The sequence below is a fragment of the Talpa occidentalis genome, unplaced genomic scaffold, assembly GCF_014898055.3.
Source record: "Talpa occidentalis isolate TD23 unplaced genomic scaffold, MPIMG_talOcc4v2.1 talOcc4.10, whole genome shotgun sequence".
Taxonomy (NCBI): Eukaryota; Metazoa; Chordata; class Mammalia; order Eulipotyphla; family Talpidae; genus Talpa; species Talpa occidentalis.
Window position 1 is genome coordinate 85,090,312 of NW_023600993.1, and position 27,858 is coordinate 85,118,169.

At 35.9% G+C, this 27,858-nt stretch overlaps 1 protein-coding gene across 10 annotated transcripts; it reads left to right on the plus strand.

Moving 5' to 3' along the window:
- Positions 1 to 222: 222 nt before the first annotated feature.
- Positions 223 to 27,667, plus strand: RBM39 (RNA binding motif protein 39). 10 transcript variants are annotated; one of them, XM_054696825.1, is made up of 18 exons: positions 1,166 to 1,207; positions 1,434 to 1,506; positions 2,438 to 3,013; positions 6,250 to 6,321; positions 7,417 to 7,611; positions 9,976 to 10,041; positions 10,137 to 10,190; positions 12,934 to 13,051; positions 13,394 to 13,546; positions 14,738 to 14,875; positions 16,397 to 16,462; positions 17,663 to 17,867; positions 18,487 to 18,564; positions 22,032 to 22,082; positions 24,555 to 24,636; positions 25,554 to 25,659; positions 26,317 to 26,395; positions 26,703 to 27,667. In XM_054696825.1, exons 8-18 carry the CDS (start codon positions 12,989 to 12,991, stop codon positions 26,801 to 26,803), a joined length of 1,122 nt encoding a protein of 373 aa, XP_054552800.1. In that variant the 5' UTR covers positions 1,166 to 1,207; positions 1,434 to 1,506; positions 2,438 to 3,013; positions 6,250 to 6,321; positions 7,417 to 7,611; positions 9,976 to 10,041; positions 10,137 to 10,190; positions 12,934 to 12,988; the 3' UTR covers positions 26,804 to 27,667. The 10 variants fall into 10 exon arrangements, with proteins under 10 accessions (XP_037351849.1, XP_037351868.1, XP_037351858.1 ...); XM_037496019.2 differs by having other exon boundaries at positions 2,964 to 3,013; XM_037495952.2 differs by lacking the exons at positions 1,434 to 1,506; positions 6,250 to 6,321 and adding an exon at positions 223 to 538 and having other exon boundaries at positions 1,144 to 1,225; positions 2,964 to 3,013.
- Positions 27,668 to 27,858: the final 191 nt, after the last annotated feature.

The window sequence follows — 27,858 nt, forward strand, 5'->3', positions numbered from 1 at the left end:
TCGCGCGGTCTCGCGAGATACGGACGCCTAGCAGGAGGGGGTAGTCAAAGGCGCCCCTCCGAGCGGGGGGATGGGAATAAGTGTGGCGCAATCATTGCGCGGGATTGGACCACAGTCACTGGGGCCATATTTAGATCTCGCGATGTTTCGGCGGCTGAGGCTTAGAACTACAGGCAATTTCTCGCGAGAGCCCGTGCTGCGGGCTCTGTGAGGCCCCGTGTGTTTGTGTGTGTGTATGTGTGTTGGTGAATGTTGAGTACGGGGAAGCAGCGGCCGCCATTTCAGAGAGCTTGCCGACGTTGTCGCAGGGGTGGATCCTGAGCTGCCGAAGCCGCCGTCCTGCACTCCCGCGCGGCCTCCTTTAATCCCATTGTCTCTTTTAGATTCGCTCGGGCCTATCCGCCGTCGGAGCCCGAAATTCGGGCTGGGCGGTACCGCGGCCTGGGCCTAGCGGCTTAATAGTAGCAACAGCGGCGGCAGCAACAGTCCCCCCTTTCCGAATACAGCAAACACCACAGGGATCCGAAAGCCCGCACAGGTAAGGAGGCGTCTCGGACCCGCTTATTAGCTTTTCCAAGGTCTGGTTCCCTTCTGCGTCGAGGAGCATTTTTTAGGTTGTCTTTAGCGGGGGGGGGGGCAGGTTTGGAGAAATTGGCTTTATTTCGGTGACCGCGCCCTTTTCAGGTCGGGTAGGTTTTTAGGGTTCTTGGGGAGGCATGGGCCTCAGAGACTTCGGGCAAATGGCGACCTGTCCCTTCGAGGACTGGGCCGGCCGCGACCTCCCAACATGGCGCCAGCCGAACAGTGCGATGGCACACAACCCCTCCCAACCGAGGGAGTTTCCTTTTGCCCCTAAAATGGCAGCGCGGGTTTTGCGCGGAAAGAGGCGCTCTCGCTGGAGGCGCCTGGATTCTGTTTTTGGAAATACTTGCCGGCTTTTTAAAATCGGACTTAGGATTAATGTTAGCGTGTTTGGTTTTAGAGGTATTTCAAATTTAATAGCTACGTTTGGTAAAGTCGTCGTGCCATTTTAGTGATTCTAGGGTTTTCGAAGGTTTTTCTGAAGTATTGGGAGTAGGTCCTGTAACAAAAAGGAGCGGAATCGAACCGTTTATTCACAGAATTACCTTGTTCCTTTTCTAGGCGTTTAGAGAAAATGGCAGACGATATTGATATTGAAGCAATGCTTGAGGCTCCTTACAAGAAGGTGAGAGAAAACATGTCGGTGAGGTTTACAGATTTCTTAATTTAGCATTATTCACGAAACTACTGCTGAAATGTAAACTAACCTCCCCGGAGCCCTCTTGATTTATCTTATCAGAGATGCATTACGTGTAACTTACAAAAGTAAATATATGCTATTGATGTAATAATATTGTGCAGTAGTTTCACTTCAGCGTGATGAATAAATGCCCATCTATCTCTCTTTGTAGACTTGCCTAACGATATCTCACCTCTACTCCCATGAATTCACCTTTGATTCCAGTGTGAACTGTCAATCATAAGGTAGTAATTGAGTGACTTATCGCTGTACCGTGGTCCCCTAGGTAAAATGACTCAACTAAGAATTACCAGCACCAGTTTGGTATAGCAAAAAGGTGAATGTAGTGGTTTGGGAAAATAGCAGGGGTCCAAGAATAACGAAGCCAAACCAGTCTGTGGCAAGCAAATCTTTAAGTCTTATAAGAAGATATGGGTGAGATTTAAAATTCTTTCTATAAAAGACTGGTGACAGTAAATATTACAACAGGCAGGTCATGAATCTGCTACTCAGTTAAGAATTACTAAAATTCTTGGATCCCTGAATAGAAGAAAAAAAAAATTAAAGCAAAAGAGGCAGTATCACAGCTTAGAGTCACTTGATGACTGTTTTACTGTTCTCCATATTGTTTTATTTTTAATTAGTCCCTGCCATAATATTTCACACTAAAAACTACAAAGGCATTTTGTGGCTAATATAGTCTCGGCCCATTTCAGTATCACAGTAAAAGTAAAGTGTCTTTTCGTTCTTTCACCAGTTGGTGGTGAAAATATCAGTATGCATGCATTATCACTGGTGTCACAAACTGTAAGCTTTGTAAGTTAGCACTTAAACTCTCATAACTGATGTGTTCAAACTTTAAAATAAACATTGCGCTAAACCTTTTTAAAATAATACGTTTGTTTTGGAGTGTATAGCACGGCCATGTGGTACCAATTTGGATGAAATCTTTATAGCTTTAAATAGTGTGTGTAGCATTGTGATGCTTAGACTCTTGAAGAGCTACTTCTATTTTAATGTTAAGATTCTGTGTCTTAGTTTAACGTGGATGTAATTCCATGTAAACAGGTATGGAAATAGGAAATGTTTAGGCTGGACTGGTGGATTATTAATTGACTTTCTTGGGTTCTTGGGAGTCAACATTACTAAAGCAGTGTGAATCCCTGTTTGCTTCAGGGCGAGATGTGTGACAGAGGTGGCATCAAGCTCTTACAGTCCCAACCCTCCAACGGAAATGGGCGAAGATCTCAGGAATGGCATCGGTCACAGGAAATCGATAGTGGCTGGCTGCTAGCATGGCCACTTGGGGCTTAGGCAGAAATAGAGCCATGGTACTGACCAAAGGGACCATAGAACGTGGAATAAAACTCAAACCAGGACTTCATTCATGTTTTATAGAAATCCTATTTAACCACTTCAACACTGTAAATCTGGATAACTTAATACCTAACTATATAAGAACGTAAAATTTAACATGTTAATATGCATTTTTATTTTTGTATCTTGATGACTTAATTGTAAGCAACAAAGTGGTTAAACACATGCCCATCTAAATTTTTTTGTAGCCTTCCATGTTGAACTATAAATAAGTAATTAGTTTTAAAATTGTTTTGTATTTTCTTATTCCTATTCCCTTTACCCTTTGACAACTTGAAATGTTACCACTTCGTCCTCATGATGTTCTTCTATCAACCCTGCTTAGGATGAGAACAAGTTGAGCAGTGCTAACGGCCATGAAGAACGTAGCAAAAAGTAAGTTTTAAGAAGGGACTTGGGGTGGAGGGATCTTCATGTGACTGAGATCTTTAGTTCTATTCCTGTGATTTAATCATATTTAAGACTCTCTTAAACTTTCCTTTGTCTTTTTAATCTAAATTTAACTTTTGGGACAAGAAAGTATTTCAGGCTCTGTAACTGTGGACACATGCCATAGATTTCAGGGCCCTTTTGGACCTTCCCCTTACAAGTTCGTTCATGACCATCTGGATAAAAGTTCCTGTATTAATGTTTGCTTTGTGTGTTAAATTTCTTAACTTTGGTTTAACATTTAGCTATGTTATCAAGATTTAACCACTGAAGATGAGTTAAGAATAAGGAAAGAAAAAAAAATTAAAAAAAATAAGGATAGATGATAAATAACCATGCCATGGAAAATCACTGAGAGCTGTCAGCTGTGATTTATGATCCTTGCTGCTTAAAGATCCCTTTTATATTAATTAGCATACATAAGTACTTATGTTCTCTCTCATGGTTTCATCATCTTCGTCTTTGTAAACTAGTAGACTAGTAGTGAGAATGGAGGAGAATTGTAGCAAGAGTTCAGTTTTATAAAAACTGAATATTCGTGCAAATTGTTTGGGTTAAATGAGTAACCCAAAATAAGAACCTAGTGTTTCCAGACTAACACAGAATTTAGTATATGCAAAAGTTTAAATCACATCCACTTTATAAGGTTGGATCGTACTGTAGTTTCAACTCTTAAAATTAATGATTCTTTACATAGTTACGTTGCAAACATTAAATTGTTTGTTATTAGTATTTGTGATGTTATAAAATATTTTGTCATGTTTGTGACCCAGAATAAATAATGAAAATTGGTGGTAAATATCCACTTTGGTTCTTTGTGTCTCTTCCTAAAAGCTCAGAGTACTTCATAATACACTACTTCATTATGGTTAGGTAGCTTGATGTAATCATAATACATTACTTCATTACTGTTAGGTAGCTTGATGTAATCTGAAAATAGATGAGAAAATGTTAGATTGGATTATTCACAATATGCTATGCCACTTTTTTTTATTAATGCCCCTATAATGATATAGTAGTAGTGGATTGAAAATGATACAATTTGTAGGAAATGTCCTTTTTTTCTAGTACAAGGTTGGGTAGAAGTCTGTTCCAGTTCTGTACTGATCACAGTAGATGGGTATGGTGTTGGGTTTACTCTTGAATTGTTAATGGTGTGAAGCAATCATTGAATCAGTTCATAGCTTAATGTTCTCTAGTTGTAGATATTTTACCAAAATATGTTTGCTAGTTAGCAGTTCTAATTTGCATTTATATAATCAAAAGAAAGCTTAGGAAGGTGAGTATCCGTATAAATGTCCTGAAATTATCCGATGTAGATACCAACCCTGGTGAATGAATAAAACTATCTTAAGTTCCAGAAGGATGGAGGATGTATACTTTGGGCCCACATAATCTTCTTGTACTATTCTCAAATGTTACTCCTTGCTTCTAATGCCATTTCCAGTTTATATTTTTGTCCTACATCCAAGGTCATTAAGCTACATCAAGCTTTTACAAGGAAATTTAGCATCAAGCTCTCTAGACTGATGCTTAGTGACTTTTATATATAGTGTAAAGTTTTATGGGACTAAACAAAAGAGTGGATAGGTATCTATAATTGACCGTAGGATTCTTTGTATAGAAAGAACCTTTTTAAGTACTCCCAACTATCAGAAATTATTCTGTTATACATCTTATACTAATTATAGCTGATTAAATGACCCTTTCAATCAGGAATTTTTACCCCACTAATTCTGAAGGAAGTTAATCTTGCAAGTTAATTTGAAAGTTACATAGAAGAAATTTTTCAGTGGTGATATGTAATATATAAATGTAAGTAAAATGATCTGTGTGTTGTCTTTAGTATAGATTACTCACTTAACCAGTGGAAAGTGCCATGTTGCATTTTTTTCATCCTAAACTTTCATTTTCTTAAAAACCACTGATTTGGGGGGTGTATTTTTTAAGGTAGTAAGAAAATTCTCATTCTGAGAAACTGAGTTGAATGACTAGTAAACCTTTTGAAAAAGTAGTTCTGATTCTCAGTACATGCATTCAGCTGAATTTTGATTGAAATAGTAGTAAAAGGAACTAAGTTTAAAACAAATTGGTTATCCATTATCCTTTCTGAAGAGCCATACCCTAAGTTTGGCAAGATCTCAGAATAATATATTTTGCATACCTGAGCTTGCCTTCATGGGAATATTGTTAGTATAACTAGTTTTGTGAGGGCTAAACCAGCATCCATTCGGTTAAGCTTTTTAGAAATTCTTAGTAAAAGATACAAAATGACACAGTTGAAATATATTGGCTACTGTGGTGTGGATTATCTATAAATTTTGGAATAAATGACTTTTCTATTTTTTTTCTTATTTTCCAGAGTACTTTGCATTTAAAATTTAGATCTTCTTACATGGAAGAGGTCAAATCCAGTTATAGCAAACACCTTTACAGCAGAGGCCATATAACCAAAAAGTCCAAAGGCCCAGCCCAGTGGACCATTTACTTCAATGATGTTCAGTACAAAATTCCACTGCCACTAAAGACTTTGGAAAGTCCCTTTTAAGTTGTAACAGGATTTGACTATTAGTATGGATTGTAATAACCTTTCTTTAGTTAACTTAAATGTTCTTTGAAGCTACAAGTTTGTTATAGAGAAGTATATTATTTTCTTGCACCCTTAAACTTTTGTCTGGGCTTTTAAATAGAGGATTCTATTTTCTGAATGTCTTAGTGTGTTGCTGTCTTTTTACCTGTCTGGGGTTGCCTTCAGATGTGGGTGGGGACTCGCCTGTAACAAGTCCTGGGAAGACTATAAATTGAGATTAGCTTTTAAATTTTTGAGTCCTTTCCTTTGGCAGAATAAGTTTTGGATCTAAAAAAGAGGTAAATAGGGAAGTTGACTACCTCTGCCATCTCTGAGCAGAGCAAAACTTTGTCATTTTGTGGGGATGGAGTTACTCTTTAGTTTGTTTCCGCATTGGTTACATTTAGGACTTTGAATTATTGCTGTTGCACAGATTTCTTTGAGAGAGATAGCGCCAGGATTTTCAGGCAGCAAAGTTGTAGTGTTACTGTTGCCCTTTTGGGCATTGCTTTGATGACTTCTATATTGAATGATGAGTGTAGCCTAATTTTCTGTCATGTGCTACTTAGCATATACATTTCTGACAGTCAGGTGGATTATCTTGAAATTTTAGACAAAGTTTCTGCCTCCTTGGAAAGCTCTACATCTCCTTGTGATTGGAGTGTGGGTTTCAAGATTCCAGAAGGTGGGTGTCTTCATTTTCTATTTTCAATGCACTCTAAGATCACCTGCTTACAGGTTCTTTGAGGCAGACTTAAATTGCAATTGTGCTAGCTTTGTTTTGATAAGGACTAATAAGTTAAATTTCCAAATGACAGAGTTGTCAAATGTTTGATAACCTTATAGCCACTACAAATTGACATATTTTAGTGGAATAAGTTTATTTTGAAATGTCTTTCATTTTATATTGAAATATCTGAAGGCACCTCTAAAATTTGGGTGATGACCCAGATGTACAGAAAGATTAATTATGAAACAGTGGGTAGTATATTGTGAAGAACACAGAAATGAACGGAAAGATATAACTGACTGGCTTTTTTACCTTTCAGAGTTTGGGATTTTATAAATCCCCAGGTATTGATTCTTATTTTGATTGTACTCCACAGACATGTAAAAACTGGCATAAAAATAACATACTCCATTTTCTGTTTACTCATAACTTTAAATAGGAAGAACATGTTAAAATCTGGGCGTGTCAGAATGCATTTTATTGCATTAATTTTGTTGTCTGTTGTCACTAGTAATTTTGCTTATGAAAACCAAAACATTGGTGTTTGTATGGCCCTTTGAAAGTATAAAATATTCATGTTTGTAAATTGGGTCAAAATTGACTTAAAGGAAATTAGTGCTTTCAATAGAAATTTTTATATATGATCTAGCACTAGTACTACCATTGTAACTTTGGTTTTATTACTGTACTTTGGAGATTGCAGTAATACTTGTTGGCTAGGTATATGGTGGCCAAATTTTATTTAAAGCTTCAGGTTTTCATCTGTACCTACCAACAAGTCCTTCTGTTAAAACTGTAGCTGATTTTTCAGGAGGTCATTGTAGTCTTGGCTCTCTCAAATGATTCTTTGTCAACTGACAGCTGATTGTCTGGAGTAGAAAGCAATCGTTGTTTACCTTACCTGGGGGCTATTTTTTCACAAGTATGTATTGTATGATAGGAAAAATAACAAAATAAATTTACAAAAAGAAAGACATTCTGACCATTAAAGGAAGTATATAGTGTCAGATTGTTAAATCAGCAAGATAATGGTAACTTTTTTATCCTCAGGAGGAAAAAAAGCAAGAGCAGAAGTCGTAGTCATGAACGAAAAAGAAGCAAAAGTAAGGAACGGAAGAGAAGTAGAGATAGAGAAAGGAAAAAGAGTAAAAGCCGTGAAAGGAAACGAAGCAGAAGCAAAGAAAGGAGACGGAGCCGCTCCAGAAGCCGAGATCGCAGATTCAGAGGCCGCTACAGAAGTCCTTAGTATGTAACTAATTATAGTGATTTTGACTTGACAGACTTTGGGTATCCAGCAACCTTGGTGATTTGAATTGGGAATTTTTATTTTCCAGTATTATTTAAAAGATTTAAAGATACTGGTGTTGAAAATCTAGTAGAAGGATAATACAGGGTGTGGGCAAATGCAAATCTTTTTTATTGGGCATACAATTTAATTTCTGATACTCCCTCTAAAAATATGTTTTAACTGTATGCCAGTCCCTATAGGACTAAAGCACTAGAGTGCTTAAAAAAATGGATATTATAGTGTGACGTGCTTGAAAACAAAAAGGTGTGTGAGCAATTACAATATTCTTTACTGAACATAAATTAAAATTTTAAAGTTCAGATGGATATGTGTATAATTAGTCAAATATGTAATTAGTTAGCTATTATCTTTAATCTTGTCTGTGCCTGTTTTTGGCTAAAATGACAGACCCTTTGTTTTTAATTTGATGTTTGCTCCTTGACAAAGGTAATTTTGGGGGCTCATCACACATTTGTATTTAAAGACTTTTTCAGTAGTGAAATAGCTCTAAAGGTGATTTTGAAGGTTAAATCACTGAGAAGTTAAAGTCACTTGGTGGCTTAATCAGGTTTCAGATTCAAAAAACCTAAACTTTGGAAAGAGTCTACCTATAATTTTAAATTAAGGTTTGAATGTAGCAATTCTTGAGTGTTTTTTAATCTTTCAATACACTGTGATAAACTTGGATGTATTAATTTTATATTAAAATGAAAATTTGACTTTAAAATTGGCTTTAAATGGTTGGAGATAGAATTTAAATACAATTTTATCAGAGCCTTGACTTAGACAAGTTATTTGTCTAAGCTTTAATTTTCTCATCTTGCAAGACAGTAACAACTGAGAGATAAGGGCTTAACGAGTATTGAATGAGTATGTAAATAAATTACTCAAAATACTTAATGATATTTATGAACTGTTTTGGCCCTAGTTGAAGCTATTAACATTAGTAACACTTTGGAGTTCATAGTCTGGCTCTTTAATCTTTAAAATAAAAAGAATTGAACTGTTAAGTTTTCTTCTAACTGCTTATTCCGTATACTTTTTAAGAGCTTAAAAGACACAGTAATGATGTTTTAATTCTGAATGCTCTATTAGAAATTAGCTTTTTGTCCAGTTTATCGCAATTTCGTTGCATTAATTTTATCAAAATGTGCAAAAATGGGGGGAAGGGAATACATTAATTTTTTGATACTATTACCTCTGTTGAGTGATGACTGAAGTCAGCCTCTTGTGATCTTGGTCTGACTTTAAAATTACTTCATTCTTGTAAATTTGGTTACAGGTAACTATGGAAGGAATAACAGACTAAAAAGTCACAGAGGGGGAAGAAAATAATAGGTTTTTTCTTGAACTCAATCAAAGATCAAATAAGTGAATGTTATCACTATTTGTAATTGCAATGAACCGATTTCATTTAAAATAATTGGAACTGCTTGGATGTTCTAGGTACATGTAGAGTCCATGAAAAGGAATCCAGTAGTGGATCACGTATCACTACCCTGAAAAGGGATATAGCAGGATGAGCACTAAGGGACATCTAATTTGTCCCTTTCAAGTTAAAGTCTTTAAAAATTACAGGCTCTGAAACTACTAGTGTTTGTTTCAAAGGCAGTTACTGTTCTAATAACTTTTTAAGGCCCTTAATATGTCATATTCTCAATAGAATTTTTTTTTAAGAGATGAACTTCCATTATATATTTATGATGGAATATTATGCTATAAAAAATGGAAGTATGATTCCCCAGAAGTGCTTTTATGCAGTCTCTAAGACTTATAAAAGGGAAAGTTGGGAGTTTCATGATCATGTGAACAATTAGTTCCCTTGTTTTTTTAAAAAATAAATGAGCTTATATATATGAATATTGTATGTGTAATCACATATACCTTTCCTGAGAGAGGATCTGCAAATATGCCGAGCAAATTGTTAACCAAAGATGATACTCCTGATGCGAGAAAAGTTCAGAATGATTTAATTTTATGGCATATGTTTTGCTTTCTTTTTTTAAAACCACAGGAATGTATTCATGAATTATAATTAAAAAGAAAACTACAGACTGAAAATGAAAGCAAGCATTTTCAGAATCTTAATTTTTGAGGCTCTAACCTTTGGTCTTGGCACCTCTCAGTGGTCCAGGATGGATAACTGTAAGAGCAGTTTACCTGGGATACAGTTAAGAGAAAAAGTCTCTTTGTTTCCTCTTCATAATTGAGGTGGAAAAAAAGCAGCCTGAACATTGTTGAACTTGCTGGAGAGCGCATGAACCGCGATCTTAGCAAGACCCTAAACCTGTAACTAGTGTAATTTTGTTTTTCCTTTTTAGCTCCGGACCAAAATTTAACAGTGCCATCCGAGGAAAGATTGGGTTGCCTCATAGCATCAAATTAAGGTTTTTAAACATACTTCTGAATTGTTTAAATTGTTTTTCAAGGAACTAATGTGGTGTACTTGTTGGGTAACTTCTGAAACTTTTTAACTTTGCAGCAGACGACGCTCCCGAAGCAAAAGTCCATTCAGAAAAGACAAGAGCCCTGTGAGGTAGCTGTTGTCCTTACTTTTTCATTTAGAGCTTTTATAAATAGAGCTTATAATTTCTACTACTGATAATTTTATATTTAGTAATGTGGACATTCAGTGACTTTATGACATTTGGTAAATAGTGTTAAATCTTGAATTCTTTCATAGTACTAGTAGCACTGTTAAATGAATGTGGATTTCTAAATTTTCGATTGATTTTGATTTCATATATTCCATATAAGAAAAGAGCATACTTACTTTGTGTAGATGTCTGTGATCTTATTTCTCATTTATATTAAATGTATAGTAAACTTCAAATAAATTACACACTTAAGACCTTTGAAGTTAACAAATTTACATTATTATTTGAACTAGCTTTATGTGGAAAAAATATAACAATCAAAAGATAGGTTGTTCTTCCTGAGAAAAAGTATTTAATTGCCAAAGTCAAACAGACTGACTTATTTTTAACATCTTATTTTGAGTTATTTTCCTCTCAAATGTCCAGCTTAATGATTCTCAAGGAGCATTTTTGATACATAGCATTGTTTTTTATTTTCCTGGTTTCCCTGAAAGGGCACCTTCTTCTTGATAACTATTGTGTTATTTTGTGTGATTTAATTATTCTAGGGTTTGGTGAAAACCTTGATTTTAAAAGCTCTTTTTAAGACATGAGATAAAATCTTTCTCATAAGAAAATCCCCTTTTCTCATTCTTTTGACCTAGCCTAGCACCTGTTTTGTAATATATTTAAAATCACCTGCTGAACTTTCATGGGGATGTACAGTTTTACAGGTAGAACATTATCAGACAATTTACTAAAATGTGAAAATATGGACAGAGAATATTTACATTTCTAAGGGTTAAATTATAACCCTACTTAACTTTAGTGGTATTTTGTAACAGATGTTAAATGGACACTTTATTTTTCCTTGAAATTTGTGAAATTTGTTTTTTAAAGATTTATTTCTGTACACAAGAACTGGGGTCTAGACCAAAGGGGGCAGAGGGTGAGAAGATACACCAGGAACAGAGTGGGGAGTAGAACAGGTGAATCTACTGAACCACACTGCTGTGCCACATGGATTATCTCCCTGACTAGGGTTTGAATGTATGGCACAGTGGCGGTTGATAGTTCTGAGGCTTTAACAAACCCTGTGCCACCAGGGAGGACAGAAATTTGTGAAATTTTATCTGTTAATCTCTTTTCACTTCTTTGAGCAATTTTAATTTTTTCTATAAATTTCCTTTTTGATGTGGTTGTGGTTACTTTGTATATTCCATAACCGATATAACTAAACCTTAGATACTAATTTAGTGGAATCTTAGTAAGACTGATGTAATTCTAAGAAACCATTAGCTTATGGCTTCATAAATTTTTAATGTTAATATAATTTTTGGAAACAAATTTTTGTCATTTGGGGTTTTACTTTAAAGAATATTTTTGTATTTTATTTCATTTTAGGTTTTCTAATGGTTTTGTTTTGGGAGATCATTATTTCTGTTGATTTTGGACTAGACCAATATTTGTAACTAATAGAGTTTATTTACTTGTGATTATGGTAGAATTCTTTCTGATTGTCTAGTTCTTGTATTGAAGAAATTGATACTTGCAAGATTAAAGAGGACAGTGGCCTTTTACCCCTCACTTAAAAAATAAAAATAGCAATGCCCCCATAGTTCAGTATTCATCAAACATAGTTGTTAATGATTAGTGTATCCTGTTGCTGAATGAGTACTTTTTAAAAAATTTTTTTGTTTTTTAAGATTTATTTATGCATACAAGAACTGGAGTACAGGCCAGAGGTGTAGGGGGGTGAGACAGTGGGGAACAGAACAGTTGATTTACTGAAATACACTAAGGGGAGCAGCAGGTATGACAGGAGATTAGCTCCTGTGGGTTAGCTCCCTAACTGGGGATCAAACGACAGGCCTTAGCTATGACAGAGCTTCTTAACCCCTAGGCCCCCAGGGGGACCCAAGTACTATTTTTTTTTTAAAGATTTATTTTTTTATGCACACAAGAGCTGGGGTACAGGCGAGAGATGGGGGGGTGAGAGGATTCACCAGAGACAGAGTGGGGAACAGAACAGGCAGATTGATCGACGTGCACTGCTGAGGGGAGCAGCAGGCAAGTCAGGAGAGGTCTGCTGCGCCATGTGGGGTGCTCTCTGGCAGGCTGCTCTCTGGCAGGCTGCACGTTGCTTCATAGTGCGGTGCTTAACCCCTTGTGCCACCAGGGAGGCCCCCCAAGTGCTATTTTTTTACTGAGGTAACATTGGTTTACAACCAGTGAACTTTTCCTGATAACATGGCAAGGTGTTTTAGAAGAATCATCTTAACTATCCTGTTGAAGGAATTTAATTACATTAAATTATGTTTCAAAGATTTATTTATGCATAGAAGAACTGCAGTGTAGGGCAGAAGTGCAGATTGGTGAGAATATTCACCAGAGACAGAGTGGGAAAAACAGGCAGATTAACTGAAATACACCGTTGAGGGGAGCAGCGGGTGAGACAGGAGTGGTTTGCTGAGCCATGTGGTTCACCTCCCTGGCTGGGGCATGAGCTCATGCTACAGTAATTAAGGATTGCTTTAACCCCTTGTGCCACCAGGAAGGCCCCTATTTCGTAAACATTTTGTTTAAATCTTAGTAAACGTGTGTGGGAATAATGACCAACTAATTTTGATATTTCATTCTGTTTATTGAAAGTGTATTAGTGTATTTAGCATTTTAAAAGAATAACTTATTTACTTCTATTAGGGAACCAATTGATAATCTAACTCCTGAGGAAAGAGATGCAAGGACAGTTTTCTGCATGCAACTGGCAGCAAGAATTCGTCCAAGGGATTTGGAAGAGTTTTTCTCTACAGTAGGAAAGGTAATCTTGACCTATTTAAGCAGATCACATAATTGGAAATTGTAAACATTTTAATAGCATCATTGTGCAGATAAAATGAGAAAACATCTAAATATAAAGTCTTTTAGTAATATCTAGTGATTTTTTTTTGTCACATTTCTATTTGGCCTCATTTGGAAGGTAATAGTTGGTAAATGTTACCTGGAATTCTTCAAGATACAGATAGGCCTATGGGTGTACAAAGTTAGTTACTTTAAAAGTTACTGTGATAGTTTCTTGTTGGATTTTTTTTTATGTGCCTCATGTTTTTGAAATTTTACCCTGATTACACACTTGGGTTAAAGTTAAGTGTTTTCTGTTTAGGTTCGAGATGTAAGAATGATTTCTGATAGAAATTCAAGACGTTCCAAAGGAATTGCTTACGTGGAGTTTGTTGATGTTAGCTCAGTGCCTCTCGCAATTGGATTAACTGGCCAACGTGTTTTAGGAGTGCCAATCATAGTACAGGCATCACAGGTAATTATATTATGTTAAGAATTTGGTCACTGGTAGTGCTAGAAACCTGTTGCTTTACATAATCTGACTTGAAAATCTGGTTTTATTACTAACATCCTTTATGCAAGGTATTGCTAGGTCCAGGTTTTAAAATTTGAAATTTAAAGAGTACGTGATACTGGGTATTTATCACTTAGTTGTATGTAAACAATAGGAATATAATAGGAAGAAGAAAAAACATTGCTCAGTTCATTTCCTCTGATCTAAGAGGAGAAACCTAATAGTTTGTACATTGGCCTGACAAAAGGCTGAGAAGCCTTAAATCAGATAAGGTTTTGAATTTACTGATCAGCATTACTAATCAAGATGGCTTGGTTTGTGTTAGAAATGTACTTTTTTTAAAGATTTATTTATACATGGACCGGGGTACAGGCCAGATGCGTGGGAGGATGAGAGGATTCACCAGAGACAGTGGGGAACAGAACAGGCACAAAATACACTGCTGCGGGGAGCAGTAGGCGAGACAGGAGAGGAGGTCTGCCGCACCATGTGGGAATATCCCTGTCCAGCTGGGGATCAAACCAGCGCTGCAGAGGCTGCGGACAACTTTATAGCGCTGTGCTCAACCCGCTGTGATACAGGGGAGACCCAGAAATGTACATTTCCTTTAATGGGAGGCCTTGGCTTAGATAAAATTACCACTGTGAATTGACTGGGTTAGCTTGGTTTGATTGGTTAGCTTGGTTTGATTTCAGCATGCCTAGTAGACGTGCTGTACATTAAGTTAAAAAATGGTCTTGTGTTACATTGATTTTGCTAAATAATGAATGTAGTTAGCAATTTCAGGAAACATACATTCGTTAAGTCTAAGCATGCGTGTTTTAGATGTCATAATGCAGTTTCATAATGGTTGTCATTTTAAGTATGAAATGCAGCGTGCTATAACTAGCATGCATATGCTCTCAAAACTCTAAAATATTAAGATAAAAAAATTTAAAATTCAACATCTTATTTTGTGTGTGTAATTTAGTGCTGTTACTCAGTGGTTTATAAGTGTAATGGATATTTGTCATTTTGTGTATGATTATTCACATTTAAGTGTAATTTCACCACTAACCATTAACAGTAGTTGTCATTTTGCGAAACTAAGATCTGATTGGTATGATTTAGATTATTGCTGTGTGATAGGCATTTTTCTTACCTTACTTGTAGGCAGAAAAAAACAGAGCTGCAGCAATGGCAAACAATCTACAAAAGGGAAGTGCTGGACCTATGAGACTTTATGTGGGCTCCTTGCACTTTAACATAACAGAAGATATGCTTCGGGGGATCTTTGAGCCTTTTGGAAGGGTACGTTCCAATTTCTTAAATAGATACTTAATGGATTCTTCAAAAAAAAAAGATTTATTTTATTTATACAAGAACCCTGGGGTACAGGCCAGATGCACGAGAGGGTGAGGGGATTCACCAGAGACAGAGTGAGGAACAGAACAGGCAGACTGGCGAAATACATTGCTGAGGGGAGCAGCAGGTGGGGCAGGAGAGATCTGCCGTGCCATGTGGGACCCTCGCTTGCCGGTATCAAACCAGTGCTGCAGAGGCTCTGGGGACAGCTTCACAGTGCTGTGCTCAGCCGCCTGCGCGACCACAGGAGGCCCCTTAATGGATTCTTGATCCAAGTATAACTCTCATAATTTTCTGTGTCATGTTTCTTTGAGATTAAGATGGGAAAGCATTATGTAACATTCCTGTGCAACATAAGTTAACTTCTTTGAAAGGAGATCATTTGAAGACCATTTATTATTTATAATGTATATAATCTCATGAGTATTACATTCATTTGTTTTTAGATAAACATGAGTGATACAAGTAGACTGCTTTTCTTTTTCCTGAAGATTTATTTATGCATACAAGAACTGGGGTTCAGGCCAGAGGTTTGGGGAGTGAGAAGATTCACCAGAGAGAGTAGGGAGCAGAACAGGTTGGTGGACTGAAATACACTGCTGAGGGGAACAGCGGGTGAGGCAGGAGAGGTCTGTGCAATGTGGGTAGCTTCCTGGCTGACCAGGGATCAAACATCTGTGCACAGCTTCACAGTGCTGCTGTGCTTATTAACTCCTTGCCCACCATGGAGGTCCCACCTTTGGATCTTTTTTTTTTTATCTTTTTTTAGTTTCCCTTTACTACCACTTAATCCCTTTGCTAAACTATTTAAAATGTTGATAACATAAATTAGGGTATTAAGATTGTTGGTGCTGTATTTATTGGAAATTTATGCATACTAATGGTGAACAAATCATCCTTGTGTGAATTAGTCCGTCTTTACAAAATTAATACATTCCTGAGACCACCAGAGCATAAAGAAATTACAGCATGATGAGTGCTGTTTTAATTTCATTCTGTGTATAGACAACTTTATTGGGATATTGTGATAAAATTCACAAAGCATACAGTTCACACATCTGAAGTAACTGCTTTGTTGCCTTTGAGTATTTTAGGTGTGCCACCCATCAACATGTGGTTGTTTTTATTTCAACATACTGGTTAATTTATTGTGTCTCATGATTAAGAATTAATACTGTGTTTAGCATAATTGGAAGGAAATATGTTTATTTCTGAGTCCTCATTGTGGTTTACCAAGGGCTTCTTTTAGTAGTTTAATTATTGAGGCCAAAGGCTAAAATGTAAGATTTTTAGATTGTCTTCCCTAACACCTAGTGAAAATTTATATGAAAGTGTATAGGAAGGGATTATGTTATGCTTTCAATTAATTTTTAAGGTTACAGAAGATTTACCAATCACGTTTCAAGGGGAAAGAAGTGTTCCTGTTTCCCTCCTCTTTTATATAAAAATTGTAATTTTCACTTTTAGATTGAAAGTATCCAGCTCATGATGGATAGTGAAACAGGACGATCCAAGGGATATGGATTCATTACAGTAAGCAATTAACATGATGAACGTTATATTTAAAAAGCAGACTTAAAACTTCGTTATTGATAGTGGGAAAAGAGGGAGTCATTTTCTTTCAAGTGGTATAAATTTGCCTTTAATAGCCATTTCTTAGAGGTGTCCACCAAATGTGAATACATAGTTAAGCATTTTACTCATATTTATGATTGATTTGTTTAATCGACATAACGTGTAATTGATGTCTGAGACATCTATGATTTACAACCTCTTCAGTCTTTGACTTGGAACACATTCTTAGCTATTGAATGTAGGTCTCTTTAATTAAATCCTTTTTATATATTTGAATGTAGGTCTCTTTAATTAAATCCTTTTTATATATGTTTGCACTTCAATAAGGATTGCTTTATTAAAAGTGCTTTTGACTTACATTATAGCTCGGTCCCTGATTTAAGGGTATGAGGTAGAAGTTGGAATAATTGTGAATAGTTATGCTTTCTAAAAGTAAACGCAGTTGTATATTATTTCATGATTTAATCCAGTTACATCATTGCAGATTTTCAGAGTTATAAGAGTAGTCTTATAACTGCCATGTCAAGGAATAAGATGTTTTTGTATAAGATATAGGAAGCCCTGATTGTAATTAAGAAATTGTAATAATTGTTTTATAATTAAGTAAAATTTAAATTTTACTTTAAATCTCAGTAAAATTTGTTTATTTTTTAAATATTTATTTATGCATACAAGAGCTGGGGCACAGGCCAGAGAGGCGGGAGGTGAGAGTATTCACCAGAGACAAGAGTGGGGAGCAGAATAGGCGATGACTAATACACTGCTGGGGGCAGCAGAGGGTGAGACAAAGAGGTCTGCTGTACCATGTGGGTTAGCTCGCTGGTGAGACATAGAACCTGCTGCAATAGCTTCATAGTGCTGAAAGTTAACTTATTGCACCACCAGGGAGGCTCTATAAAAATAACTTTCAAACAGTAATATTCTGAGGAAAGATTAAATTCTTTTTGTCCATTAAAAGTATAGATTGTGAATGAGTTGTGTCTACTACATCCTGAGATTAAGAAATTTAATTATATTCAAATAAAATATGGTCCCAGATTTTGTATTAAAAGTCTATCTACCCAACTGAAGCTACTGAATATACTAGACTTGGTGTTTCCTTATCTTGAGTATATATGTTGGCTGACATATTGGACTTTTCCCTCCTTTTCAATTTAGTTTTCTGATTCAGAATGTGCCAAGAAGGCTTTGGAACAACTTAATGGATTTGAGCTAGCAGGAAGACCAATGAAAGTTGGTCATGTTACTGAACGTACTGATGCTTCCAGTGCTAGCTCATTTTTGGACAGTGATGAACTGGAAAGGACTGGAATTGACTTGGGAACAACTGGTCGTCTCCAATTAATGGCAAGACTTGCAGAGGGTAAGTTTTTCCTAGTGTTGTGATTTATTGTGGGTATGGTAATGGAAGGTAACCATGCTGACTAATAAGTGGAAAATTATATTTTGAAATTGACATTATCCTTGGAAAACACACATAAAATTTTTATGGATGAGATTCTTTTAAACTTTAAATCTACCATACAATTGATATGGTACCTTTTGAGTTACCACAACTTAAGTTACAGAATTTGTGACATTTATTTTATAATATGTTAAAGTATGGTTAGTTGCAATTTTTTTTTAAAGATTTATTTATTTATGCATACAATAAGTGGGGTTACAGGCCAGAGTTGTGGAGGGTGAGAGGATTCACCAGAGACAGTGGGGAACAGAATAGGCAGATTGACTGAAATAGACTGTTGAAGGGAGTAGCGAGTGAGTCAGGAGAGGTCTGCTGTGCCATGTGGGTAGTTCCCTGGGGCCAGTGGCTGCGGATAGCTTTATAGGTTGTGTCTTAACCCCTTGTGCCATTAGGTACTTAGTTGCATCTCTTATACTACATCTTCCTTGTAATTTCTTTTTTGTGATTTGGTAAACACTCAAAACTAGGTTTTTACGCTCGTAACATATTAAGAATATCAAGACCTATTGTTCTACAGGTACAGGTTTGCAGATCCCACCGGCAGCACAACAAGCTCTACAAATGAGTGGTTCTTTGGCATTTGGTGCTGTGGCAGGTAGGAATTGAATCTTTTCTAATTTGAAATCATTGTTTTTTCATCTAATTCGAAAATTTACCAAATTTTTGCATTTAAAAGGACTTACTGAGAATTCAATTCATCAAGTACTTATGGCCTATAAATTTCAAGAGTTCACATGACAAATTGGCTTATTTATCCTAAAAGCTGTTGATAATTTTGAACCCTTTGTACCAATTTGTAGTTGTAATTGCTGTTAGTCCTTTTTAATATAATTTTTATTAAAGATCTAAAGTTTATATTTTTACAGAAAAAATTTTTTGAATGTTTGAGACCAAAAAGTATAGTACAGGTCTTTAAGTTTCATTTCAAATAATTGCAGTATCAAGAGTGCAGAGAAAACTGCCTACCTAAACAGTCCTTAACTGTAGATTTTGAGTTGAGGGTCTTAGAGACGGCAGAAAAATGTGAGTGAATTGACCATTTGCTATAATTACAAAGCAAGAAATGCAGTTCATGAAGCATTTGCTGCTTTGTTTTGGCTCAATTTAGGTGCCTAAACTTTCCTTTTATAAAATAGTTGATATTAAGCCAAGATAGGATAGCATGTAATTTTGAAACACTTCTAGAACATTCAGAAATTTGCATTTTGAACCTAGGATGACAGGATATACTTATCCTATGACAATTTTATTATGAATTGACCCTTTGGTCTTCTCTATTACCTAAAAAATGAGACTGGCAATATGGAAGATTATATTAATCATGGCTTCTGCATCTGAATATACAGAGGGCCTTTGGGTGCTTTATGATTTCCATTTAAATTGAAACCTTACTATCTAAAGGCGGAGATCATTTCTGTTTTCATTTAGAGAGGAAGTTTCATTGTTTTCTCCTTTTTCAGTGGATAGCTAACTCTTTCAGAAGCTTTAGAAAACCTTCCTTCCTTGTGCTTCCTGTCAAATTATGACTTATCTTGAAAACCCCAGTTTCCAAAATTTCTGACACACCATGTCCCATTGTGTGCTTAAGAGAAGAAAAGACACAACCATTATTTGAGTCTTGTAATGATTTCCCCTGGTATTCCTGTTTCCTTGATTTACTTTATAGGTATTGGACATTTAATGTTTTTTTATAGTGACTACAGTTAATAAGAATCCATTTAATTGTAGCTATTACAAGGAAACCCATCATTTCCAGCATTATTTCCCAGTCTGTGGAGTGAAAGTTACTATTTAAACTGAAAACTCTCTTCAAATATCCCTGTTGCTTAAGTCATTCTTGGAATAATTCAGAAAATGCTTAATTGCTATCCGTAGCCTTAAGTATTCCACTACAGGCTGGTGAACAAGGTCAGGGATCTGATGCAGTAACATGAAACATTTTATGGGTGTTGTATCAAATATGTTGATTTGGTCTTTACATAAACATGACCACCTATTTTGAAGGCTTTTCTCTGTTAGACACTACTGCCTTCAGTCGTTACTACTTTGATGTATACTATATGAGTATTCATCCGTAGGTACTCTGCATGGTTTCTCTTCTCTTAAGGATGACTGTCATCAATTTAAATTCTAAACATCCGTATGTATTGTTCAAAATAGATTATTATATGTTATATTCCCCCCTTTAAAAATGTTTACTCTGTTTTCTTATACTTCCTCTGAATTGCTATTGCTCTAGTGAGTTAATGACACTAAATTTTTAGGTAAATACTTTTATAATTGAGTATTTTTGTCCAGATACTCATCATAAAAACCTTTAACATCACTTTGTTGAAGTTAAATAAATTGCTGAGGTTTATTGCGTTTGAGGCTATTATCCCCACAGACCTTTGAATCTCTGTGGAAACAAGGGTCACCATCACCAAACAAGGGTGGATCTGGAAGTTTAACAGACTTTTCTAAGACAAGTTAGTTTTTTTACCTTTATAAAAACCAGGCTTTATTTTCTGTCTTGTCCCAACTTACCGGAAAAAGACATTTTTTGTTTTTGATAGGGACTGATACACATTTAAAATAGCATAGATTGCTGGTGTCCATGTTTCTTTCCCCCTTCATTTTAGAAAACATTGTGTTAAAATTGAGTGTTGTTTGACAGTGTTCCTGTAGTCCTAACCTCAAGTTCTTTGAGTATATACCAGTTTATATTTTTTAAATCTCCAAGATGCGTTTTGAACACTTAAGATTCTGGTATTATTATATTAGTATAACTTAGGTTGCTGATCCCTTTTCATTTTTGCCTGTGTCTAATGATCATTTTTTATACTTAGCAAAAAAAACAGATAGTGTTAAAGTTGAATTACATGTAGATGGAAAATTAGGTTACTTGAATCTGAACAATTTTATGTTGTCTATTTCTGTAACTTTCAGTTTGAAGTAGCTTTTATTAAGCTGGCAATTTACATTTACTGTTCAAACTTGCTGTTCATTAGCTTGGCAGCTTTCTCTCTTGGGTTCCAATGTAGAGATGTTTATGATTATATGAAGAAACACAATAGTAAAAATCCCTGTATTTTTGATATTGACCGTACATTTAACTTTTTCTTAGACTTCATAGATTTTAGTAAACTCCTTTAAATTTCATTGCTGCCTCATTAAATTTGCAGAATTAGCTAAGGGAACCAACCAGGCCCTAATAAAGTCATCACTTTCTGGGCTGGATTTGATACAATTTTTTTTTTAAGATTATTTATGCATACAAGAGCTGGTGTACAAGCCAGAGATGCGGGAGGTGAGAGGATTCACCAGGGACAGAGCGGGGAACAGAACAGGCAGACTGACTAAAATACACTGCTGAGGGAAGCAGCAGACGAGACAGGAGAGGTCTGCCTTGCCATGTGGGTTGCTCCCTTGCTGGCTGGGTATCCAACTCATGCTACAGAGGCTGTGGATTGCTTCATAGTGCAGTGCTTAACCCCTTGCGCCACCAGGGAGGCCCGGCCCCATGATACAATTTTTTGAAGACCTTAAAAAAATACGTACATCCTAGAATGGAATCTTTCCCACTGGTGATATTCCTATTTGATTGTTAAAAGTATCTATAGCATTTTGATATGTACTGTTGCAGTGATTACCGTTTTCTAAAAATGAAAGTATTCCTAAATGTTTACTGCCACTGATAGAATAAATAGTGGATTATCCCAAGTACTTGGAATTGAATTCTCAAGATCAGGGTTTTCATGCATTTTCTGACCGGTGTGCTTCCCTTTCCCCATTTCCCATTATTCCCGTGTGAAGAGTAGTATTAAGTTGAATGCATTTGAGGTGTGAAATAGAGTAGGAGGAATAGCACTAGAGAGGGCGTAACTAAGCTTCCTAGGGTAGGAGGAAAGAAAAAGGCCCCAACGCCTTGTCAATGAGGAATGGGGAAGGAGGTTTGGCTGCCAGGTTTTACAATAAGTTCATTTTAACAAACCCTGCTATTGTAGTCCTCTTTTTATTAATGCTTTCCTGACATTTACCCTGTTAGTTGAGGCTCTTCATTGTTCCTGCACTGAGCTGTAGAATTCTCTTTTGTTATAGATTTGCAAACAAGACTTTCTCAACAGACTGAAGGTGAGTTGAGCTTTTTATTTTTCTTTAAAATAGATACAAAGATACAGATACATAGCAAGATACAGTAGTGTATTATAATTTGTATTGAGCCAGATTTTGGCAGAATGACACATTCAGGGTATATATACAGTAATCCATTACTGTGTATATATTTGAAGACTAATTCAAAACACTAAAATTCCATGGATTTAAAAATTAAAACTTGCTTTTTTGGCTTTTCTAGAATTGTTTTTAGTCATGTATCATATTAGCCATGTATCAATATAACATGTTCATTGTTAGTAAGTTGTATGTAAAAGTCAGAAAATGAAATCTGTCGTTTAGTGAACGAGCCTTTCAGAACATGAAGTCTAAACTTAATGTAAGGTTAGGAAAACATTATTCCCGTGATTTATAAAAGTACTACCAAGTAGTTAGAAGACAGTTCTAAGTACAATTAAATTGCATGCAAATTTCAGAGATTGAAACATTTTTATAATGTAGGGTACTTGTGGGTTTTTTTATGCATACAAGAACTGGGGTACAGGCCTAAGATATGGGGGGTGAGAGGATTCACCAGAGATAGTGGGGTAAACAGAACAGGCAGACTGACTGAAATACACTGCTGAGGGGAGCAGCGGAGGAGAGGTCTGCCTCGCCATGTGGGTTGCTCCGTGGCTTGGGATTGAAACCGCGCTGCAGAAGCTGCAGATAGCTTTAAATTGCTGTGCTTAACCCCTTATGCCACCAGGGAGGCCCTACTTTCCTTGTTATTAATTACCAAGTAAATCAGCCATTTTATAAGAGCATTTTGCTCTTGAGGAAATTGGTTATCCATCTTTTTATAGGGTATGAGTATTTGGTTTAGAAATTATTTTATGTATTAAAAATACCCGTAATGTTCATTGACAAATGCTTATTTTAATTTATTTCAGTAAATGACACCATTATACTCAATCCTTTTTTCATAGCAGATTTTTAGAATTAGATGATTTTCCTATTTGCTGTGTTCTTATGCTGAATTTGTTGTGTCTGTGTTCACATAGTTTATGTTGGAATGTTTCTATCACACCTTTCCTTAATGCTTTTTCAGGATTCATAGTACATTATACATTTTTTTAAAAAATTTATTTATGCATACAAGTACTGGGCTGTAAGCCAGAGGTGTGGGGTGGGGAGAGGATTCACCAGAGAGAGTGGGGAGCAGAACAGGCAGATGTACTGAAATACACTGCTGAAGGGATCAACTGGTAAGACAGGAGAGGTTGATGCACCATGTGGGAGTGGCTGGGAATTGAACTCGTGCTACAGTGGCTGCTGATATTTGATAGCTTTATCCCTGCGCCACCAGGGAGGCCACTGTATTATACTTTCGAGAAAACAGAAAAATTTATCCTCAGTTGTTTTGGAATGATCTAGTATCTTTCCAAAGCACATTTATAAGGTACTTAATTGTAAAACAACCATAGTTGTATCTTAACTTTTCCCCACTAGAGTTTGACAATCTGGTAAATGTTTTAGCCTTTCTTTTTTGATAAAAAGCTTGATGAAAGGATGTTTAAAAAGCAAAAAGCATTTTAATTCCATCAGCAGCATTTTATGATGTATTTCATGCACAGCCCTAATTTTTAATCACTTGGATTATTTCTGGTACTTCCTCAGGTGATCGATCATTTTAATTATCATAATTTCTAATGTACTCTTTTATCCTTAGCTTTGTTGTTGTTATGTATTGGAATGAGATTTGGTCAAATATTGTGATTACGGTGAGTTCTGTCAACCACATTAAAGCAGTGGAGTGGCTGTTTTGGAAAATGCTCTAACTTCAAACTTACAAAACCAATATGGGATTTAAATGTTGCTCCTAAGTACTTGTGTCAAGTAGTTATTTTTAAAGAAGTGAATATTAGACACCATTCTTTTTTAGTGATTAAGACAGGCTTAATAATTTAAAAAAAAAATACCCTGCTTAATAGGATTTATGTTCCTAGTATGTAAAAATGCTTAGATGGTTTTGTGCATTTTGGTTTTAAAATTTAATACTTTTACGTATATATATTTAAAATAAGTATTCATGAACAGAAACCAAAATAATACAATGGCACAGATTTGGCAATTTAAAGATTATATTTTAATACACCTTGCTTTTCTCGGGGTGTAAACTCCAGTAGTCCCTCAGTCTTTTTATCCTTTGTTATGTGTTGATTTTTCTAATGGATGGATTTTGATTGCATGCAAGTTTTAATTTTCCTTCTAAAAAATACAGCTCCAGTTTAATTTAGATAGCTATATCCAATATTAGGTTGCCTTAGTTTCCTGGCAACTAAAATGTATTAAATACTTGTTGTTAGCATTATTAAACTTGTGAGTTGATGACAACTACTCTTGTTTCACATTGCATTTAGCTGTGGGGGTGGGGGTTTGGTTTTGTTTTATTCAGGGTTTTTCTGGTTCTTTTTCCATGAAACTAATTTCTCTCTCTTTTTTTTTTAGCTTCGGCTTTAGCTGCAGCTGCCTCTGTTCAACCACTTGCAACACAGTGTTTCCAACTCTCTAACATGTTTAACCCTCAAACGTAAGTAAATGTATTTTTCTCAAGTTCAAAAGGGTATGTAATTTGTAACATGACCCTTTCTTTGCTTTGCTTATATCATGACTTAATGCAGACAAAGAGGTTTGGATTGTTTTTTGTTTTTTAAGATTTATTTCTATATACAAGAGCTGGGGTGTAGGCCAGAGGTGCAGGGGGGTGGGAGGATTCACCAGAGACAGAGTGGGGAGCAGAATAGGCAGATCTACTGAAATACACTGCTGAGGGGAGCAGTGGTGAAACAGGAGAGGTCTGCTGCCATATGTGGGTCACTTCCCTGGCGGATATGTGGGTCATTTCCCTGGCTGGTGACATGTGATAGCTTGATAGCACTATCTTTAACCCCTGAGCCACCAGGGAGGCCCCTGGATTGTTGTGTTTTTAACACCAAATTAGTTTATCTGTGGAAATTGAGTTGAACAATTGGTATGTCATTCAAAGATGTGAACAAACCCCATTAAGTGTTAATCAAATGTTTATTTAGATTTTCTTTAATGCCCTCCTCCACTGACATCAGTGGTTTTACATTGAATGTGCATATTAAAAATACAGATGACCATATATAGCTGATGCTTCAAAAGTTTAGATAGTTTCTAAAAGAGGTTTTTTGTTTTAAAGATTTGTTTATTTATTTATACAAGCACTGGGTACAGTCAGCAGCACCAGAGGGTGAGAGAATTCACCAGAGTCAGCGCGGGTTGCAGAACAGGCAGACTGACGAAATACACTGCTGAGGGGAGCAGCGGGCATGGCAGTAGAGGTGTGCGGGCTATGTGGGACCCTCGCTGGCGGCCGGGAATTGAATTGGTGCTGCAGAGACTGGGCAACTTCGCAGCCCAGCGCTCAACTGCTGCGCCACCAGGGGAGGCCCTCTAAAAGAGTTTTTAATGCTTTTTTTATAGAGAAGAAGAAGTTGGATGGGACACAGAGATTAAGGATGATGTGATTGAAGAATGTAATAAACATGGAGGAGTCATTCATATTTATGTTGACAAAAATTCAGCTCAGGTATTTTGGTCTTTTTTTTTTTTTTTTTTTCCATGAACAAAGATTGGTTGTTAATACTAACAATTAAACAAGTATTAGCAAGTGCTTTAAAACATTAACAGTATTAACAAGTAAAGTTATAACTGTCTTTACTGCAAAGTTTTCTTGACCGTGGTGATGGTTCACAGGTGATGTGGTGTGAGAACTATGGGGACTACACTTGAGGGGAAAAATAAAAATAAAAAAGGTTAAATTATTTTTAACATTTTAAAAAAGTGATTCCTTCACCCACTGAACTCTGGAAAGCAGCTTTACCATATTGACCTAAGAAAAAACACTTTGCAAGTAGTTAGGAGTTAGAATGGGTCATTGTTAAGAAGTTACTGATTAGTGTTCAACTAACTGAAATTCTGGTATGTTAATTTCATTTCTTTAGCAGCTTCAATTCAGGGAAAAGATAGTACAAGGGAAGACTTGGAGGAATAAACCATTTACAGTAAAACTCCAAAGTGTATAGCAGGATTCTTTAATGACTTTGTTTTATTGTAGCAATCGGAACTATTTTGAGGACAATTACGTGGTTTTAGAGAATTGAATTTCTTTCTGACAACTTAAATAAACTTATTTTAATCAATGTTATATATAGCAATGCCTTTATATTTTTTTGTTGTGTTTTAGGGCAATGTGTATGTCAAGTGCCCATCAATTGCTGCAGCCATTGCTGCTGTCAATGCATTGCATGGCAGGTGGTTTGCTGGTAAGTTTCTTTTCTTCATGTGATTATTAGGATGGTTTAAAAAAGCTAGTCTAACTAATTAATACAAAGTAGAAATCAAAATCAACAAGCAACTATAAACCAAAGATACTATGGGAGGGAGGGGTGGGGAGAGGAAGGACTTAGGGTCAAAATAAGGGGGGGTGCAATTGTATGGGGAATATAACCAAAATGAAAATGCATACATTGTGCAAAAATGAAAAATGATGTAAGAATTATATAAAATAAAATACTAAAATTAAAAACTAGTCTTAAAATACTAAACCATCTTATCTCTTTCTTTCAACAGGTAAAATGATAACAGCAGCATATGTACCTCTTCCAACTTATCACAACCTCTTCCCTGACTCTATGACAGCAACACAACTACTGGTTCCAAGTAGACGATGAAGGAAGATATAGTCCCTTATGTACATAGCTTTTTTTCTTTCGAGAATTCATCTTGAGTTATCTTTTATTTAGATAAAAATAAAGAGGCAAGGGTCTACTGTCATTTGTATACAATTCCTGTTACCTTGAAAAATAAAAATGTTGACAGGAATGCAGTGTGCTCATTCTCCCTAACTAGCAAATCCCACTGTATACAAAGCTGTCTCTTGTTCTGCCTTTTAAATGTACATGTAGAAAATTACATTAAGGATCTATAGGAATAGCTCTGGGGGATCAAATGTGCTTAATGTAAAAAGGCAGACAGGGATTTAATGTTTTTAATGTTTCAGAAGCCTAACTTTTTACACAGCAGTTACATTTCACATTTCACTAATGTTGATATTTGGCTAATGGTTTAGCAGAGGATTCTGGAATACACATTTAGTGTATGGGAATTCAAGACAGCTAAAGGGCTGTTCGATTAACATCTCATCTTACATTCTGATCAGTTGGCAAGAAAAGATTTAAAAATATATTTCTTGATGGTATCTTTTCAATTAATGTATTCTGTAAAAGTTTCTTTGTAAATATTATGTGTTCTGGTGTGTCTAAGATTCCAAACAAAATGATCCCTGCATTTCCTCAAGATGTTTAGCGACAGTCTGGTAAGCAAAGCAGTCTGAACAAGAACTAGGAAATGCGGAAATAGGTTTTGTCTGGTTGCATATAATCTTTGCTCTTTTTAAGCTCTGTGAGCTCTGAAATATATTTTTGGGTTACTTCAGTGTGTTTGACAAGACAGCTTGATATTTCTATCAAACAAATGACTTTCATATTGCAACAATCTTTGTAAGAATCACTCAAATAAAATTCTCTTTAAAAGGCCACAAGAAATCTTCATTTTCGAAATGTGTTAAAGTCAAAATTTACAAACCACCACACAAACCCAGTTTCTAAACCTAGATATTCTTAGGATATTATCTTGTGTGGTCTGGGCATCTTAGTAAAATTTTTTTACATAATAGTAAATAATGAGCAAAATACCTTAAGTTCAAACTGGTTTCCAATTTTTCACT